Here is a 20,703-nt window from a genome sequence, read left to right as displayed (position 1 = left end):
ATAAGGTAATGTGAACAATAGTTAATAAGCAGTATAGATTTGTAAATAATGGACTGTCACAATTTGGGATATAATACAAAATTAATGGAAGAAGTACTGTTGCTTGATGCAGCTCTGCAAGATGTTTCTGCATCTTTTAAAACATTTGGTGTATTTTAAATGCTCATGATCTAAAAGGGGAAAATACCTCAAGATGAGTTGGTTGAGAAACACCCCCAGGAGCTGACTCAAGGATAAAGACAGCAGTAGTGATTTAACGCCCTCGTTAACTGTTGATAAAATTAGCAAATTAAATTAGATCAGGAGACCTACACAGAAATAAGAACGGAGATGTCTTTAACTAGTCTTTAAAACAACTAGAAATGTCTACTATGCAGAAGAATATCATATGACTTGGCAAGTAAATGTGTCTATGGGGAAGTAATCCAAGATACAATGATATGCTATGAATGAAATACTGGGAAAGCAGCAGTGCTTAGAGGGACCAGCATATGTAGAGAAATAGCAGTTAGGTTTGCTAATCACTAATAGTAGCAATACTTGCAAAAAGAAGTAGCTAACCCTGTACTAAGAAAGGTCATGTCACAGGCATAGGAAAATAACTGCCCTTTACTTACTCAGGTTTCTGTTGGACTGCACCAAGGCTGTTAAATGTAATTATGGCTGTTTTCCTATTGAAACACAGGAGTGAACAGAAATGGTTCAGTAGAAAGCAGATGGATCTCATGCCTGACTTGTTGCAAAAGTTAAAAATTTGTGTGTATAGAATATTTGTATACAATGATTATTAGAAGAACCCAGATATCAATGGAGAGAGGAAAGTTCTAAGGGAAGATTTGAAAGGTTGCAATTGTTACAGAAAAATAAGGGGAAAAATAAAATTATTTTTAAGGAATTTTCACTGATACTTACTGAGTCATGTGAAACATGCTCAAAAAAGAAGATTTTTTACTGCGTGACATGAAGAAGCAAGGTAGCAGCTTCCAAAGCAGTGTGGATGGCAGGGCTCAGCTGTGGTGGTACAGCCCATGTGTGGGCAGCTGGCCGAGACATTGAGGAGAGTCCAACCTGGAACTCTTCTCAAGACCCTGAAGCCAGTCTGAGACCTTTGAACTCATCAGGAATTCAAGATGTGGTTGTTTGTGATCTTAAAGAAGATACACAAGTACAAAATTACTAGTTGGTTAATGAGGATGTAATAATACAGAACTTGAAGTTTGGTGTTCATTGATAAGCTCTAATTTCATACCTGACAGTGTAAAAGAAATGCGTGAGAGGGTTTTTGTATAAAAATGTTGGAGTATTAGAAAACTAATTAAAATAGGGATTTGTTACTAGTTGATAATTTATGGGTGATACATCCTCAATAATACAGGAAAACCAGTGCTTTTTTTTTTTTTTTCAGTTACACTTTCAATTTTGCAAGGGTAACATTTGTTTCACTGATTGGCATATTTCAGTTTTGTGTTGGGCTGTTCTGGAATGAACTGTTTTCTTCTTGTATCTAGCAGTCCCCAGCTGGATCATTTTTTATTGATCAATTTTGTATACAACACCATATTTACCTTCAGAGATTGTAGGATTTCTATTATTAAAAAAAAAAAAAAAAAGAGGAGGGGAAACAAAACTGATAAATAATAAAGAGATAAATATTGTATACCGACTTTAAGCGTTGGTGTTATCTAGCCAAGCTAGTTTTTTGAATAGTATTTTAAAAGGAACTATTAAAGGTGTGATGAATAGCAGTGGGACACCACTAAAGTATTAATGATCCATGGAGGAATAACACTAAAATAAGCTTGAGGCTATCAGCCTTTCACTTTTGATACCTACATTACAAATATTTCAACCCTATGCATAAGAGCCTTTGTTTTGGTGACTTGGGAGGAAAGCATGGTGATAATTTCCTATGAGTCATACATGCTATATATGTATAACATGTATGAATTTTCCTGATGTAAATAACATGCTTTGTGTTACTTTGCTCATGTGTGTTTTCTGCCTCTTGCTGTGGATCCTATCCCTTCTTTTACAGCAAAAGGGAGAGGATGTATGTGGCTGGGGATGGTGCACAGAAGGGTTTCCTTGCTTTTGAAATGTCAGCATTTTGAGAATGGGGAGTAATTGTGGTGTGTAATGGGGCACTTTTTCTAGCACATTAAGGATTCTGATTATAATAAGATTTTTATATTAGTGTTAATTATATATTTGATAAAACATTATGTTTATCTATATATAGCTAGTCCAGTCTTTTATTTGTACAACATTCCATGTGCAAACCTGATTAAAATTTTAAGGATGAAAATAGTCTGAAAACACTTCCAGTCCATTTTTTAATGGTATCTATTTCTCTTAGTCAAAGCAGTAGTTACAGACAGTAGGAGGCCATTAAAAATCTTGTATCTTGCTTCATTTGCCTTCTAAGATAAGAGAGGACACATAAGATGTTTAAGCAGATTGTGACATCCAGCCCGTTACTGTTACAGCAGGTCCAATAACTGATCGTTTGCAAAAATGTATATTCCAGAACCATTTTGGTAATTTTTTTCTGTCAGTAGATCTTCCAATCGGCAAGCAACTAGTTTGAATTTTAACACTTGTCTATCAAGTGATGTAGATGCTCTTGAGCACTCAATGTGTCCATCCCATGACAGCTCTTAGTCACTGTCTAATCCTAACTTTCCCATTCTGATATTATACTTTGTGAGTATACTTCTGCACAAGACTTTTTATTGGTCAAATCACTCTTGATTATATTTTCTGCACCCTGTCCAGCTTTTCAGTCTTTTAAAAACAAATCTAAAGCAAGCAAATCCCATTACACATGGCAGAGCTGAATATCGGGTTCTAGTGTAGGTCTCTGTACACAAGGCAGGTAGTGATCTTTTCTATTCTTGTTCTCAGTCTGCCCCCACTTATACAAGCAATGATTGCATGAAACCTCTTGCCACAGTTGCAAATTGTTGGCTTATCTTGAAATTATCTGCTCAGTTGTTTTTATAGTCATATCATATTCTGGGATACACTCCCTGGTTCTCCCAGTACCAGTTCTGCTTTGGGGATGGAATAGTCCATGTGGCCTGTGAAAGTGCAGTGGTTGGTGCCAATTGGCTGGCAGCTTCTCAAGCTGCAGACAAGCATCCAGTGTGCACCCAATTTCAGTACAGAAATCCATTTTGTTCTGGTAAAGCAGCTGCTGCCATGTCTTCCTGCAGCTTGCACACGGTAATGAATTAGAATTTCCCTTCATCTTGCAAAGGCTTGAAGCTATTGCCAGTCAAAACTGCTTGTGCCATCCTTTTTTTTATTGCTACATCTCTTGAGCTCTAATATTCCATTGCCATCCTTTTTGACCATATCTTGAATATAAAGACTTGCACATAAAAACTTGCAGAGTTAATTCCTAAAAAAATCTCTTGTAGTAGATAAGTGACTTTATATTCTAGACTCATGCCTCCAAGTACACATTTATTTTCTAGTGTAATATTCCAGTTTCATGGCTGCCTAATAGGTTAATAAGAATATGGGAACAAAGCAGTATAGTTAGAGAAAGGTACAGTTATTCCACTTTTGTTCAAGTGATTTTAGTAGATTTTTTTTTTTTAGATGAGAGTAGAAGCAGCTGTCTTCTGCTAAGTCTCTGCTAAGAGAGAGTTTCCGCTTCCGGTATGGTACTTTTGAGGGAATGCTTAGCTTTGTTTTGTTAGAGACTGATGTAGCAGTTGGAAGCTCATCATTTTAATTAATTAAAAAAAACCTCTACAAAGTACAAAGCCTTGCAGAAATTGTAATTACAGGAGTCTTTAACCATGTAGTGCAGCATGTGGAAGCTACTTGTAAGACAGAGCCATCCTTTAGTTTTGAGATTATGTTAAATCCCCAAGCCTGTAATTATATGCATGTGGCTGGCAGGAGCCCATGCTGGGCTGATTGTGTTCAATGAACAGGGTCGTTACTTGCTGTTTCTCTCCATGGGATCTACAAGCATCCTGGAAAGCACAGTACCTAGTGCTTTCACTGCTGCTTCTGCTGACAGGGCAGACAGACTACTTTGTATTTGGTTCATTTCATTTTATTTTGACAGATTTCAGGATTTTTACTGTCAGTTCAGAAGATGCAAGGACAAATTATTAGTAACACTCCAGAAAGTGAGCACTCTTCTTCTGTCATTGTAAACAAAACCAAAGAAAGGGTACAGATGTGTCCATACTAGAAATGCAGCGGTAAGTGATTTGTAAGCTCTTGATTTTGTGAAGAGACTTGATGCAAGGTGCACATGGGTTGAGGCAATCCTGAGCACAAGTACAGGCTGGGCAGAGAAGGGATTGCGAGCAGCCTTGCTGAGAAGGACTCGAGCATGTTGGTTGATGAGAAGCCCAATGTGACCCAGCAATGTGAGCTGACAGCCCAGAAGACCAACCTCTTCCTGGGCTGCACTGTGGGGCCAGCAGGGCGAGGGAGGGCATTCTGCCCCTCTGCTCTGCTCTGCTCTGCTCTGCTCTGCTCTGCTCTGCTCTGCTCTGGTGAGACTCTACTGCACCCAGCTCTGGGACACTCAGTGTAAGTACATGGACCTGGAGCAAGTCCAGAAGCCCATAAAGACAGTCCAAGGTCTGGAGTACCCCTTCTGTGAAGACACAGCTCAGAGACCTCCGGTTATTTAACCTGGAGAAGAGAAGGCTTCAGGGAGACCTTAGAGCACCTTCCAGTAATTAAAGGGAGTTTAAAAAAAGAGAGATGGTATTTTTTTGCATGGACAGATAGTGATGGGATTAGGGGGAACATTTTTAACCTAAGAGAGGATGGATTTAAGTTAGATCGTAGAAAGGAATTTGTTACGGTGAGGGTTGTGAGACACTGGAACAGGATGCCCAGAGAAGTTTTGGATGCCTCATCCCTGGAAGCGTTCAAGGCCAGTTTGGATGGGGTTCTGAGCAACCTGGTCTAGTGGATGGCAGTGAGATTGAAGCTAGATGATGTTTAAGGCCTGTGCCAACCCAAACGATGCAAGGATGATGATGATAACTTGTTTCTGAAACAAATCTCAGTTTAGTTGTGACTGTGTTGGAAGTTACCTTTGAGAGACTACAACATACTTCTGCTGCTAAAGTTTCTAATTTTCATAGTGTATGCGGCATCTCCATATTTTCCAAATCTTTTAAGTCCATAATTATTTTTAAACAAATATATGTGGCTAAGGAAGAGTGGAAAAAGCTGACCAGTGTGTTTGCTAGTAGCTGAAATGAAGTTAAAAGTCAAAGTTGTACTCAAAGGGTTTTTTTAAGCTATTTTTCTAGTAAGAAACATCTCTTAACCTTTGTATATCAACACAATTTCACTAAAAAGAACAGGTTTAATTTTTTGCCAGCAATTGAAACAGACTGGTAAGATAAAGATTTTTTTGTAAATCTCTGGTGTGGTATTCTTGTAAAGGGTAATGTAGGCAATGCTGTTCCTTAGGTTGTGCTAAAGGGTAATGTTCAGTGGAGAGTTATTTTCATGTAGAAAACATGTATGTCGTCTCTTTCCTTTAATACTGCATTATAAATTTTTAAAAATATATTGTTAAATCAGACTTTTAAAAAAGTAAATTAAAATGTGAATCTGCTGTGTAGTAAAACACTTCAACAAAAAGCCATCCCAGGATGTGGCAATATTGACTGATTTTATCACCACTTATTTAATATCTACTGATTGAAAAAGGTTAAGATTGCTTGGAGCAAATAAATGAAGATTTTGGTGGTTTTTAACTTGTAAGTCCCCTAAATTATTTTTCCTAATTTCTTCCTAGGCAGTGAAGCTAAAATACTTGTGTAGTGCTATGCAACAGTGTTTTGGCATCAACTTAGATCTTTAACAGATGTATTCTTGTCATCTGTTAGCCACTTGCAACACACATGTCCTTGCTTTGCAACATGAACCTCCTGCGTGACGTGTTCTCTAGTGAGGATCTTCTGAAGCCAGAGCAGCTTTTATGACTCCTAATGACCTGTAAAGCATTCTGCTGCAGTGTCTGCGTGAAATTACCCATCAGTGTTGCAGAGATGGTTATAAAGCTAGAAAATAGCTGCTGTAGTTGATTTAATAAAAATGTAAATTTACAAGATCCTCCAAATTATGCAAAGCTGACAAGTTGTCTTTTTTGATAATATGAGCACGGGGGAATAACAGGGCGTCTTTATTTCACTCGCCTTTTTATTCCTTCTCCCTGTAGTGAAGGGGAATCTTCCTGATAGAGCAGTATTCATTACAAAATGCTGGACTGACTGAGCCTGCTGCTGAATGGGAATACAGCTCTTCTATTTGAAAAATTTTGTTCTGATAGGCATTCTGGTATTGTTATAACTATAGTGGAAGTGTTTCAGTTTTCAAAACAGAAGTATCCATATAGCAATTTGTTATTTTCATAGCTAAATTAAGTCTCTTTGTTCCTTAAGAATAGGACTTTCCATTTGACTAATGTGGTAGATGCCAGCGGTAACTTGTAAAATGATGAAACAAAATAATGACTTGTGGAAAATCCTTATGTGTTCAGATTTCATAATACTTCATTTCAATTTTCTAATGCAGGTAGATTCAGCAGATATCACTGTGTCTTCCTGACACATGAACACTTGATATCTGCATGTCTTTCTCCTTGCCTTAATGTTCTACTGATACTGTTGTTCGAATACATCTCTGTCCTCACTGAACCCCATGGGTGGCTTTCTTTAAAGGTCTGAGCCTGTGGTGAACATTGCTGTGACTAAATGAGTTCTCTGTGGTGCATCTGCTTCTGTGTGGTCACACACAAACTTAGGGCATAAAGAAAAATAGGAGCATATGACATCCGAAACCACTTATAGCAGCTCATGTGGACAAATTCCCTGACAAGTGAAAGAGGGGAAGAAAGGAAATGTTTGATACAGCATGAGTGGAATTATACCTAGGGTGTCTTCTGGGTTTGTATATTCCTGTGAAACAGAAGGGTGTGTATTCTATGTAAGAAGTACATTTTTTTAAAACTCTTCCCCCCTCCCCCCCCCCACCGCCCAAGACAATTTCATATTTTGCAGAATTTGTATTCTTCATTGAATACTGGTTCTTTACAGAAATTTTCTCATTGTATCTGAATGTCACACTGTATAAAGATTGTAATCTTCAATTTAATTTAGAGATGTTTTATTAGTTTTTTTTTTATCCTACAGAGAAGTGTAATAGCTAGTAACATTTTTTGATTCATTTATTTCAGCTAATGTGATCTGATAAGATTAATCAGAAGTTTGTGTTAAATAGGATACGTATATTACACTGCCTGTCTTACCATATGAAAATATAAGCTTCTTTCATCTAGTGACCTTCTACTTAGGAATGAAAATTCAGTTGATAACATATTTGTGTGTTATATATTGATATTCTATATTATTATTATATTCTATATTTATATTCTATAATCTTTCAGACTCCTGAAAAAAGGAGTGAGTGCAGCAATAAAAGTGATAAAAATTCATGCTACTGCCTGAAAGGATCACAATGAAAAACGATTTTTACAGATGAGTCCAGAGAAAATTGTCACTATATATGTAGCTGAGTTAATAAAGAAGAAATATAATTAATAAGAGTTTAAGCTTTGTTATATAGACTATAAATAATTTTTATAATGTCTGAGGGTTTTTGATTTCCTAATACTATATTAGATACCTTTTTGTTTTTACCTCCTCTGCCCTTTTTCTTCCTGAAACCAGCTGATTCCAGCTGCAGATTTGAATGAATGACACTTCAGAAAATGATGGCTGTCATTGGAATCTTGAAACATTTAAAGACCACAAAATACTTAATTTGTTAAAAAAATACATATTAACACATGAGGTATAGTTAAATTAATTTCAGGAGTAGGACTTTGGAGAAGAACAGTTGTGTTAATCCTCATAATTGTTGTCCTGAAAGAAGGTGCTGAAAGAAGGTGATAAAACTATGTCTATCATGAGTGAATATTTTAGAAATTGTTCTAATAACTGGATCTTTTTTAGACCTAGCAAAAATGAGGAAAAAATATGCAGTACATAAAATAGATAATTATTTTCCATGCTGGATTTGAAGTATGAATTCTTTGTCTTCTGAAACCTTTTTGAGTAATTCAAATCCATACATGACCTCCCTTGGCAAGGACAATAAAATTGTCTGAAGAAACAAAAGCAAAAAAATTATCCTATTGACTTGGTTGGAAGTGACTATTGCTGTGCTTCAGAGACTGCTTAACATACACACAAGTAAGCTAGAAGTAGTAAACAATACAATAAGCTTTTTGGATCAAGGAATTAATGTATTCTTTAATTGTTAGTAAAGCTTTATCTGACCAAGTTTGCTGCAGGTTTTGCATATATATCACAGTTTCTGTACAATTATTACAGTTTTACACATTTCTACTTAATCCCGTTGGGACTCAGCATTTCCGTACCTAAAGGCTTGGTTTTCCTCCAGTGTCTGAAGTTTGTCTTTTGCAGCCCCTTAGCTCTGTAATTGTCCTCTGTTTTGCGCTCTCTGCCAAAGGGGCTGAACCTTGAAGTCAGATCACAAAGACAAGCAGCAAGCTGCTCTTCCTCATGGTGTAGGTACAACCTCTTGCCATTCTCTGCCCAGCAGAAGTCTTCAATTATGTTAATATTGCACAAAAGTGGACTCTTGATTTGAATCCTGCTCACCAAAATCATCTTCTTTTGAAGGGCAGAACAAGCCCTGCAGGCTTACCCAGCACTGATGCTGGCAGGTTCATAAGCAAAGAGGTGGGAGTGGAGACCTTACTGCCTGAAGTAGACAATGTTGACCCTACAGCTGACTGGGAAGAGTCAACAAAAGTTAGGGCTGCCAAATGATCATCTTGGCAGTATCTTCTGGTTACCAGTGGGTTAAGGGCAAGTGTTCAAACTAGTCTGCCTGGGTCCAGCAAGGTTTATGGCATCGAGGTCAGGCATCTGGCAGATGAAAAGGCAGTAATAAAGATTCTGGATGCCAGTCTGCAGAAAGAGAGCAGCAAGTATGCCCTGTCCATCCTTGGCCAGAAGTCTGTGGTTCCAAGGATGGAGCCATCAGTTCATGCCTTCAGGTGCATCTGCTGTTCCGCTGGTTGGGTTTTGTGTCTCTCTGGTACAAGAGCAGCTACAAGAAGCAATAACAAGGTTGGTGAACAGATGACTCGATTACTCCTATCTAGTTTTAATGACAGTGAAATAAAATCAATTTTCACCAGGTCTGTCTAGGCAATTGCAGTGGTGCTGATGGAATGTTTCACCTTACCCTTGGAAATATGGCTGTTGCTCTAATCAATAAAACAAAAATAAGTAAAACAATCACTGTAATAGTAGTTTGAGTTGGACTGTGGGAAGCACAGAGCTCCTGATGCAGTGAAGAGCAGGCAGGGAGAGAGAAATGGCTCAGAGTGTGAAAGCTGTCCCTGCTTCCTCCTGTATTTCTCTGTCTGGTGGTAGAAGATGAGCACCATGACGCTGGACCATAACATTAAGTACAGTGATGGATAAAAGATGGCAGAAGATAAACTAAGCAATTTTGTAATCAAAGCGCATGAATGGGACAGAATTTATGAAGACAGTTTAAAGTATATTGTTCAAGTGAAGCATAAATCTTGAGAAATAAATAATTATCTGTTGTCTTAAAAGAGAGTATGTGGTGCAGGACTTGGGGTTTGTCCATAGATTTGATATGAAAAACTCCATATGGAATATTTTGGTTTGCTTGCTTGGTTTTTAGAATGGGTATGGAGTTTTGTCCATAAAGGTGGTATGGAACTCTAGTTTAAGTGGTATGCTCTGCTTCATAATTTTCTGAATGGCTAGTAAAAGTAGGTTAATTTGCTGTTTGAATAGGCATGAGAGGGCATAAAACTCCTTGTGAGCTGAAGAAATCTTACAAATGGTGCAATATTTGGCCAGTTCAGCTGCTCTAAAATCTGCTCTCTTTCCCTTTAGTGAACACAGAAAACTCTATTCGCTGTGTGTTTTCTATTCAGCATAATTTCATTTTTGTTTGATCAAATGCTTGGTGGTCCTGCCTACACACAACAATCCATCAATTCCCTTTACTCTCTCCCTCCCCCTGTGGTCTGTGTTCCACCGGCTGTAATATACTTGTCTACAATTGTCAAAAAGCTTTCCTGGTTATCAAATCAGGCTTTTTCTTTTTTCTTCCTTATAGATCAGTAGGATTGAATCTTTAATATGCTTTAATTAGACTATTTCCGTTTGAATGGGCTCATTCTCTCTCCCAGAAGTAGGATTCCTGGTGGTTTTGCCCTATTTATCCAGAGGAGACACTGAGGGAAAGGATAGATACAAGGAAGGAGGAGAAAAATCACCATGTCTTGTTGAAATGTGGGGCCCTTTGCCTGGCACAGCTACCATCACTCCCTGCAGGGTCAGGGAATGCGAGTGGCTGGGGGATGTGTCCCTCCAATATCCGTGTCTGTGTGTGCAGCTAGATGCTTTCTAGCTTGTAAAGAAATATGGCTTTTTAAGCCCTGCATCTCCTGATGCAGGTGGTGGTGACGGCGCTGGTAGTGAATGACACAGCTTTGCCAGATGACACGGAGCTGATCTCTGCATCAGCCAGGAGGAATTAAGCTTTGTCACTCCCCGCCGGGGCTACCTTTTGCCTGGTATGTGCGGGAGGAGGAATTCACAGGCTGCTGCTGCTGCATTCACCCAAGCAGAGCCCCGAGCGAGCTTTGCCAGGGGAGGCAGGCAGCCAGAATGATAGCTGTCTCTTTTAAATGCCGCTGTCAGATCCTGAGGAGACTTGCTAAAGGTAATGTGCTTTCCTTCTTACTCATCCAGGGGCTCCCTTGCATTCTTCCAGAGACACAGCCTGATTTTTTTAGTTTTAAATATGACTGTCCTTCCAATGTACTGTAAGGCAACAAAGAATTCCTGATACGGGAGGGTGTAGGAGCTCTTTCAATTAACATGCCTACATGTCCCAGGCTGTGGTCCTGCTAGGAAGATAGATCCTGGGATTTAGGGTTTTTTTCTTTTTTTTTTTAATTTTTATTTTCTTGTTATTGCTAGAAGGAGGATTTTTTTTTTTCCCAAGTGAAGTGCTAAAGTTATTGTGGGGTGTTATTGTTTTGTATTTCTGCTAACTGCTGAGGCATCCCTCCTGGGTCAGTGCACGCTCTGCCTTACTAGGAACAACTGACACTGCTGTCCTGGACCTGTATCCAGGATGAATTTCTGTTGTTTCATGTCCTTTGCGAGCTATTTTTACCTGTGCTTTAGATGCCGAAGGCTGTTGTGTGTGACAAAGTAGGGACAGCAGTGTGTGGTTTTTTTGGGCTGCACTCTCATGTCACACTTTTGAAGTTAATTTGCCTGTTCGAGCAGTATGCATTTTATCTTACTGTAAATCTTTGCAGTCTCTCGTTTTGCTCCGAACTTTAAAATACTACCCTGAGTCCTGTGTGATTGTTTAAGCAGATGTAAAAACCTGCCTAAGACACCTTTCCTACTCAGGAATGATCATACCTTATTTTCTAAAAATAACTTTAATTTTTTTTAATATGTTATGTTTGGTAATTTTTTCCTTCTCTGTGTAAAAAGGTTTGATTTGGGATTTTAGCTTGATGTTTTGATGGAAACTTCCAACATTGTAGTAGCATTATGTGTCTGCAAATAAGAAGCTTCTATTTTTTTATCATGGGTTCTGTGTAATATTTAATGGCTGTTACTGTGCAGCTGGGTATACATCCATGTGTGAATGGAACTATTTTTATCAGCTTAGCTTGAAAAATCAGATATCTTTGATTATTAGTCAGGATAGCTCAAAATCAATTAGTGTTTTATTTTGTAGAAGCATGAAAAGGTAGCATGCTAATACAATGAGATCAGTAATAGGAAAAGAGAAGAATACTGCAATCAAACTTATATAAGCATTTTCCTTTTATTTAGATTGCTCAGTGGGGTCACGTTGTTCAAAACATAGGAACTTAAATATTTATTAATCATCCTCTCAGTAGATTTGCTTCTCTTTTAAATCTTTGCTGGGTAATGCCATCATTTGATGGTAACAGCCATCATTTTTCTCATTTGTGTAAAATGTTTCTGTTCTGGTAGCTCTATTACATGTTTATCACGTTGAAAGTCAGTGTATTCTCTTTTTCTGGTGTGAGCAGAGCAACCTTTTTGTCTGCTGATGTCTTTATCAGACAGATCTGGGCAGTAATTTAGTTACTGATGAGAGTGCTTGTTCCACTTAAATACAGTTTCCCTGTGAATAATCAATAATCTAATACATCATAGCCATCTTAATTATTTCATGCTTCCATCATTCAGGCTAGTGGGTTTTTTTCTCTCTGAAATAATTTTAACTACCATTGAGACTCTTTGCTCCTCCCACTCCCTCCCAATAGGAGCTGGCATGATACTATTGATTTTTTGCATTAGTGTGCCTTATGCTTGTCTCTGGTTGATAAAGAAAAAGACAGTGTAGAGGTATGTTCATATATTCTCCTGTAAGCGATATGCACACTGGACTGGTTTTGCTCTCCTAATTGACAGGTTTCTGAATTTTCACTGTTTTGAGTGAAATCTTTGGGTTTTTATCTAATTCTCTGGGTTTTTTGGCCTTGGAATTTGCATCTCAGACAACAGTTACAGAGTGCTTAACACAGCCTAGCTGAGAAAAGAGATGGGCCTTCACATTATTACTGTGGACAGGATTCTTGCCAACAGCTGGCAAACTCCTGCTGCTGTATCAGCTGGAATATCTCCTTCTAACCTGCTAGGCATGGGTTTTTGCACATTCATTGAGGTCCTTTGCTCCAAAAGCAGTTTTCCTTGCTTTAGTACTTGCCTCCAGCCTGTCTCTGCTAGGGTCTTTTTCTTCTGCACTAATCCTGTAGCTTTGTACAATTCCCCAAAATAATTACTGTCTTTCAGGCCCTATTGTGGTGAAAAGATATAGGTGTACTGCACACTAGATTAGTGTCTTGTGTTTTTAATCAAAGACATGTGGTTAACTATGCATCAAAATATGGAAAGATCTGCTTTATGTATGTTGTGTCATTTTTCATGCCTATCTTGACAAAGTAAGCTTGTAGCTTCATTTCCTGTTATCTTTCACATAAACAGAGATTCCTCATCTAGGCAACTGAAGACTCTCTAAAAGTCTTTCCAGTAGGGAGGTCTTCAGGCAATATTTTATTTGACATTAACTGTACTCCCCTCTTCTTGTACTACACCTTAACCTTTCAATGCAAAAAGAAGAGGTTATTTTTGTGTTTCTTTGCATTGTTGCATGTACTTACTTTGTAATTGAAACAAATTCTGGCAGGAGAATCTTCAGAAGTGTTGTGAGCTAATTTCAAGGCAAATTTCAATCAGAGAAGTATTGTGAGCTAATTTCAAGGCAAAAATATAATTTAGTAGTGGGAATACTTTCCAAAACCCAGTCAGTACCCACTTCTTTCCATAGGTGTGAGTCAGAGACTGCAACAGATAACCCTTACCTCTCTTGACCTCACCTCCATGGTCATCTTCAGATGGGAGCATTAGTCGTCTTCTTTGTTGTCTGCCTTCAAACTTACTCCATTCATAGGAGACAGGCACAATTATAGAATCACAGAATGGTTTGGGTTGGAAAGGATCTTCAAACATCTTCCAGTCCAGCTCCTTGCCCCTCAGTTCTGCTTCACTGCTGCCCCTGCTCATGCATTCCTTTTGTACTGTATTGCCTTTGTAGGTACGAGTGCTACAGTGGCTGCTGCAGCTGCTGTACAGAAGTCTTCTTCTGTATTTCCACTGTACCAATCACCCCCTCTTAAAGCAAAAGATGTGGCAAACAAGAAGTACACAATAATTATTCATGCAGGAAATTAAGAAGACTGTGAGATTAGGTCCCTTAATGTGTATTACACTTCAGTTTTGTGAGTCTTTATTTTGGAGGTCAGTACATTTTCAGTAATGAAATTATGTTACCAAGGTCAGACGAAGCTTCATATTTGTGTCCGTTCACAAGCAACCATGAAAGAAAAGTGTTATGTTATTTGACTATGCAATTTGCAAGAAGGATGCTGTGTGAGACTTTTCTCATAGCTATGGAGACATGATTTGAATTTAGATCTATTCTATCTAGTTAAGAACAACAAAAAAAAAAATCTGGTTGTGTTGTTTCTACACTAGTCTGTTGTTTCTGTGCTATTTTTCCGTTATGCATTTTTTAATAGCTGTTAAAATGTTTATTGTGGATGGGAGTTTGTGCTGTAATTACCTGTTTTCTTTCATTAATAAATCTTTCATACTTTTACTTTTGAGCTGAAATATTGCTAGCTCAGTCTCTTTTTATTGTGATTATTTATATGTATTTGAATCTCTATGTGTATGTATATACATTTTAAGCAATGTAGGAAGTAGTTAAAAGGTTCTGAAAAGAGAAAAGTTGTCTTCTTACCATATTTGGTACTAAAATTTGCACTGAGAAGAGAGTTTTGTAATTTTTATATATTATTTTAATTTTTTACCTCCTTTCTATCCCAAAAGAGCATGGTAAGCCAAAAGCTACATTAAGAATCTGAAGTAGTAGCTGTTTTTATAGTTTTCACTATGAGAAGCACTGGGCTCAGAGAGAATGGTAGCTTACATTTGGACCAAGTGAATATAAGGAAAAGGTACATTGTAGTTGTAAGAGCAACCACAAATCTGCACTTTGTACAGCTGCTTGTATTGTAGGATTATTTTTTTTTTGTGCAGTGGAGAAACACTAGGGTTTTTTCCCATCCCAGTTTATTCATATAAGACCTTGGGCATTGAACAGTATGCTGTGCATACCAAAGAGCCTGTGGTAATCCCTTACATTGCATATGTATGCTAAATAAAATTTACAGTTATTATGTTAAGTATAACAGCGAGCAATATACATATACAGCATACAATAGTGAAAAGTTCCTGAAATGTGTAGGCTAGTCAGGTTTACAGGTAAATTAACCACCTCATAGTTTAAAAATTGCATTACAGAGCCTTGGCTGTGGTTAATTGATGTATGGACACCTTTGTGTTTTCCCTTTATTAGCCAAAAAAAAAAGCACTTTTAGGAAGCTGTGTCTGTAGTATAAAGTTGCTCACAGAAATGGGTCTCTTCGTTAGAGTCAGGAATGCAGTTTTGCACATACACAGACCAGTGAAGTTATTCTGGGTTTTATTATAATGGAAACAGAATAGGAGCACTCTGATAAAGATGTCAACTGTTGTTACACAGGGCAGAGTGTGAGGAGCTGAGTGGAATGCCTCTCACCCATCAAAGCTTTATAGCCTATCTTCAGGATAATTTATCACCTACTGCGCATACAGATCCTTTCTGCAGATGTATATTTTTATTCTCCCAGTATGTTTCCAATACAGTGAGATAAAGCAAGCTTTAAAGGCAAGATGCTGCACTCCATTTTACAAGATGATCAGTTATCTAAAAATTGGATTGGGGCCGAAAGCATCAAAGGATGAATTCTGAATGTAGCTGGACGTAGGTTATACTTTGCTTTGCCCACAAGCAACTACAACATAGACAAAGCCAATTTTTTTTTTTTTTTTTTTTTTTTTAAGTATGGAATTTAAATGGTGTTTAAAACTTGACCTTGAGGCTATAGAGTATCTTATTACAAACTTGCTAGTGTTTCAGTGACTCATCCCAGGTCACCAGTCTTTAAATTATTTCAATAGTAATTCTGATTAAGTGGTCTCTTTTTGCCAATATATTGCAATAAAAATACAAGTTTAACTACTAGAACTGAGTCAACAGCTTGCTTTGAGTGAAGCAAAAATCACAAATACCAGTATCTCTAGGGACTGTTAAACACAGGTTGGTTCCCTGTCTTTCTAAAATTAGTTCTTAAGATTCAGAAAACTCCTAAGTGTCTGGTAAGTTCTATAAATAGGCAGTCAGTAAGGATTTGTTAGCTTTATGCATTTGGTTGGGGTTTCAGAAATACACTTTGAGGTTTGTCATACTCAACACCTGTTTATCCAAGTTGTCCCTATCTCCAAGTTTTTTGCATTTTATTTCTGAAAGTGACTTCTGTGCTTCTTCTGATTTAGTAAAGAAACTACAGTGAAAGAATAAAGAGTAGAAGCAAAATCTGGAAACTTTATTTTCTGCTAGCATGGGGAACTTCAGGGCAACCTCCAGAGTTGCAGCCCTTCCTCAGCCATTAGTGGGTACTTTGTGAGAAGACAGGAGAGAATCCACAGGGAGAGCTGTGGACATCTGTCAGCAAGGGAAGTTCTGACATTGTAGTAAATACAATTTAAAAAACAACCAAAACAAAACAAAAGCATTCCTTGGTACTACTTGGAATTTTTTGGGTTGTTTTCTTTAAAAAAAAAAAAAAAAGTTGCAAGACTTGTTTGTCAGATAAGAAAATGAAGGCAAAGAGTGGCCATGACCTGTTTTATGTCATTCAGTCAATCCATGCTAGTCTTGGAGACATCCCTGCCCTCCTACTCCCATTTGTGCATTGCTGGTTAGGAGCAGTTACTGAAGTTGGCAAAGACTATGAGAGTGCAGAGAAGACACTGCATGACTTTTTCCCTTCTAGATTTTTCACCCATTTTGACTTTTTTATTTGCACTTAAGAATGCCTTTGGCCAGGACTGTTTTAGGATTGCTTTGAAATTGTAAGTGCCTACATTATGATGGCTGAAGGAGGGGGAGAGAGATGAATTTTTGTTAAGATGTTTCTTCTATAATTGGTATTTAGGCTTTCCAGCATTGAGTATGTGAAGAACAAAAGAGGCAGATTTATTATATTTAATGAGCATTATTAGTTCACAATATTGTCTTTTTGTTCAAAAGAATTCTTTGAACTTATTATTGTAAAAAGTAATGAAAGGAGAAAGGATTTTCTCTTCTAGAGCAAGCCAATCACAGTTCACAAGTTCAAGCAATATTTCTTCACCACTAATATATTCAAGAACTGGCAAACTCTTTATTAATTATTCAGGATGATGTGAAGTACAGCAGCATACTAACCAATCTGTATGATGCTTCGACAAAAAGGAAAGACATAAAAATACTTTCCAAATCCAGCATGTACTAGTTAAAGTAGGAGCACTGCTGCAGCTCTTATGGTCTGAGGGTGTGTGTATGACAGGAGTTCTGCAGAGAAATTGTTTAGTTTATATAAACAGATATAATTGCATGCAGGCATCTGTAAGGTGTGAAGAGAAAGCTGAAGTCATACCAAGAGATGTTAGTTATCTTTTATCTATCAGATACTACCAGCTGGTTTCTGATGTGGCTGCTCTGATATCAGTTATACCCGGAAAACATGGGAAGTGCTTTTTCTAGCATGTGTAGTGCTACCTAGATGTTTTAGGAATATATTGCAAGCTGAGGCTCCAGGCAGAAATGGGCTCTGGTTCCTTGTGTGAAGAATGGACTCACTCTCTCATGAGCTTTATATAATCTTAGTCTGGGGGTGTGCTGCATCTGAGAAACACTGTGCAGCAGGGTGAGAGTATACCTGCCTTCTGAGGCAGATTTCTGCATCTTAATCTGTCTCACAGCATGGCTCTGCTTAGTAGTGCCTCGTCTGCATTTCATATTGTGCTGCTGCTGATGTGCTTCTGCCATGTCCTGCTCTAGGCATGGCCCCTAAGCAGGTGAGTCTGTCTCTGTCAGCATAGGTTACAGCACCTCTGCAAGCAGCTGTCAGTAAATCAACAGAGGGTAATCTCATTTCTTCTGCCCTATCTGCATTCCCTGCAGGAGTTCTACGGGCCTGGGGAGATGGCTGCTTAGTGGGACATGCAGGGAGGACTGCCCTGGTTGGAGAATACCACATAGGGCCAAGTTTCAGCAAGTTGCAAGCAAAAAGAGAGTAGTTCATAACATGTTCCTTTTTTCCTCAAGGGAAAAAATATATTAAATTTTAAAAAATGTATTAATTTTATGAATTAATGGAACCTTCTGCATCAAAACTGATTTACCTCAGTGTTACCACAATCACTGTCATTCTTCACTCTCACAGAATCATTTGGGATCATTTAGATTGAAAAAGACCTCTAAGATCATTGAGTCCAACCATTGACCCAGCCCTGCCAAGTCCACCATTAAAACATGTCCCTAAATGCCACACCTACATATCTTTTAAATACCATTTCCCTGGGCAGCCTGTTCCAGTGCCTGACAACCTTTTCCATGAAGGATTTTTTTGTATTATCCAATCTTAAGTCTCTCCCAGCACAGCTTGTGGCCATTTCCTCCCATTCCTCCCATTCCATCACTTTTTACTTGGGAGAAGAGACCAACCTCTACCTGTGTACTTTCAGGTAATTGGAGAGAGTGATGAGCCTCTTTTCTCCAGGCTAAACACCCCCAGCTGCCTTAGAAACTCCTCACAAGACTGGTGCCCCAGACTCTTCACCAGCTCCATTGCCCTTCTCTGGACATGCTCCAGTGTCACACTATGACATGAAATAACTCATGCATTTACTCAAGATGTAAAAGAAGGAAAAGAGGAAGTTTTATTTCTGACCTCATAATACATAGAGTTCTAACAGTGACAGGATTGGAGGGTGAAATTGCCACCTCTCCAACCACATGGGTCAAACCAACAGTTTATCAATTCTCTCTTCTTACAAAGAAGAATGCAAAGCAATCATTATTTACATGAATGGTGCATGAGAAACTCTAGTAGAAATATGTAAATATCAGAAGGCATAGAAAACTTTTAAAAGAACAGGGCAACACTCCAGCACCTCCCGGTCTGTGCTGTAGTGAGGGGCCCGGAACTGACACAGGATTCAAGGTGTGGCCTCACCAGTGGTGAGTACAGGGGAATGATCACTGCCCTGGTCCTGCTGACCACACAGTTTCTGATATTTCAGAAACTGCAGGCCAAGTCCTGTAGGCATCTTGTAAATGTGTGAACTTCTAAAGATACTCATCCTTTAGGTCTCCATTCTTCTTTTGGGTGTTTGCTTTAAAACAGCACTTCTGTAATATTTAGGAACCTTTTAAGACTCTAGGCAAAAGTTAAAAGAAAGCTTCAGCCCAGAATGTTGTTATTACAGAAAAAGGAAAAGTTTTAGGTAAGTCTCCACTGCAATTTCAATCTTATCCCTTGAACTGCTCGTGTGCAGTTTTTATTAATGCTTTTGGGAATTACGTTGTTATTAGAAAAGGAGGCTTTCCTAAAAGTGTATTAGGGCAGAAAAATTGCTCCAGATTGGACTGATTGCAAAAAGACAAACACTAGACATGGTTTTGTGGGGGAAAATGTGTTACTGGAAATAGTGTTGCATCTAACAGGCTAATTCTGCCTTAGCTTCTCAACAGTGAATAGAGAAAGATGTTAAGCAAGGAAATGCCAGCTATTCCAGTGACTGCATTGGTAAATGTCACCAATAAAGCACAGTTTAAATCCACACTGCTCTTAAGGAAACATTTATACTTTCAGTGAACTAGAATTTGACAGCCCTGTCTGGCAGAAGAAATTGTTTCTGGCATTTAGTTTTGGTTGGGTTTTGTTTTGTTTAGTTTTGTTTTTCTGGGCATCCAGTATGTGTTGTGACCTCTTAGAGACCAGGGCAGATTTGCAAATATACTGTGGGCATGTTATTCTCTGCTGTATTACAGGCCAGTGATGAATAACAAAGATAAAATTTCCTACCATGACAGGAGGCTTAAGTTTTCATCTGTCATTCTCTTCTCCCCAGCAGTCCAAAAGGAGGGCACCTTTAAGTTTTTTAAGCTTTCCTGTGACAGGGTTTATATGTTTTTTACCTTTACTTACATGCTTATACACATAAATTCCTCTAGACCCTAAGATAATGTGATATTGTTATATCACCTGTAGGTCAGGAACCTGTTTTGCTTAAGCTGAGCATAAACTTCCTGCAGATTTTGTTTCATTGAGCTAAAAGGAGTTAGGAACTGAGATAAAACCAGTCAGCCTGAGCTAGTATGAATAGTTCTTTTTTACTGCACAAAAAGAAAACAAAAAAAACCCACCCAAAAACCTCCACAAAGCTTGAAAGTAAAAAGAAATTACATTCTTAAAAAAGCAACAGACACAAAAACTTTTTATTTAATGGCTGTTTCCTCAAAGAATGAGAAGGAACAGAGAAAATGGGGATTCTAGTTTTGGTTTTGTTTTACTACTTAAAAAAAAAAATAGCAGGAAAGTGCAGTGTTGGTGGAGGAGTCCCTGGGGAAGTTCAGCAGTCCAGATGATTGTCTAGTTATATTTTGTCTCTGTTTTCACCCTGGAGCTGTGTAATGCAGTGATAAATGTACCCAAAGGTCACTTTTACCCAAATGTTCCACAGCTTCCAAGGTAGCAGGAGCCTGTCCTGATGCACTAGTGGAAGGTAGGTCATGCCTTCGGAAGCGCTTGAGTTCCCTTTGTAGAAGAATACAGTTTCCTCTCCAATGCTGCTGTTATGGGCCTCGTTGGGATGGTTCAGGCAAGGCCACCGGACCAGCAGCAGCAGCAGCAGCAGTTGTTCCTGCAGACGCCCATGTGAGGGCCACTTCCTATGCACATATGCTATGTAATATTGAAGAGCAGCTGCTCGGTGTTGGCTGACAGCTGCACTGAGGTAGGAGCTGTAGCCCCAGGGAGTAAGGCTGACTTCTCTTTTGCTGCATCTGTGGCAGTAGCGCAGTGTGGAGATCTCTTTTGTCCAGTGTAACAGAAAATCTTCATCACTTACTCCCTGC

General features: G+C 38.4%; 1 protein-coding gene across 7 annotated transcripts in view; it reads left to right on the top strand.

The window, feature by feature from the left end:
* The window catches only part of GRIP1 (glutamate receptor interacting protein 1), a 303,215-nt gene that overhangs the window by 147,004 nt on the left and 135,508 nt on the right, over positions 1-20,703 (top strand). Inside the window, exon 1 of one of the 7 annotated variants that reach the window (XM_077783508.1) lies at positions 10,457-10,797. The exons of the other annotated variants lie outside the window; for them this stretch is intronic. Coding sequence (XP_077639634.1) covers positions 10,743-10,797 — 55 coding nt within the window. The 5' untranslated portion in view covers positions 10,457-10,742. Of the gene's footprint in view, positions 1-10,456; positions 10,798-20,703 lie in introns of those variants that run through there. 7 annotated transcript variants of the gene reach the window in all.

The sequence above is a fragment of the Lonchura striata genome, chromosome 5 (genome assembly GCF_046129695.1).
Source record: "Lonchura striata isolate bLonStr1 chromosome 5, bLonStr1.mat, whole genome shotgun sequence".
NCBI classification, from domain to species: Eukaryota; Metazoa; Chordata; class Aves; order Passeriformes; family Estrildidae; genus Lonchura; species Lonchura striata.
This window is presented reverse-complemented; position numbering and strand designations above follow the sequence as displayed.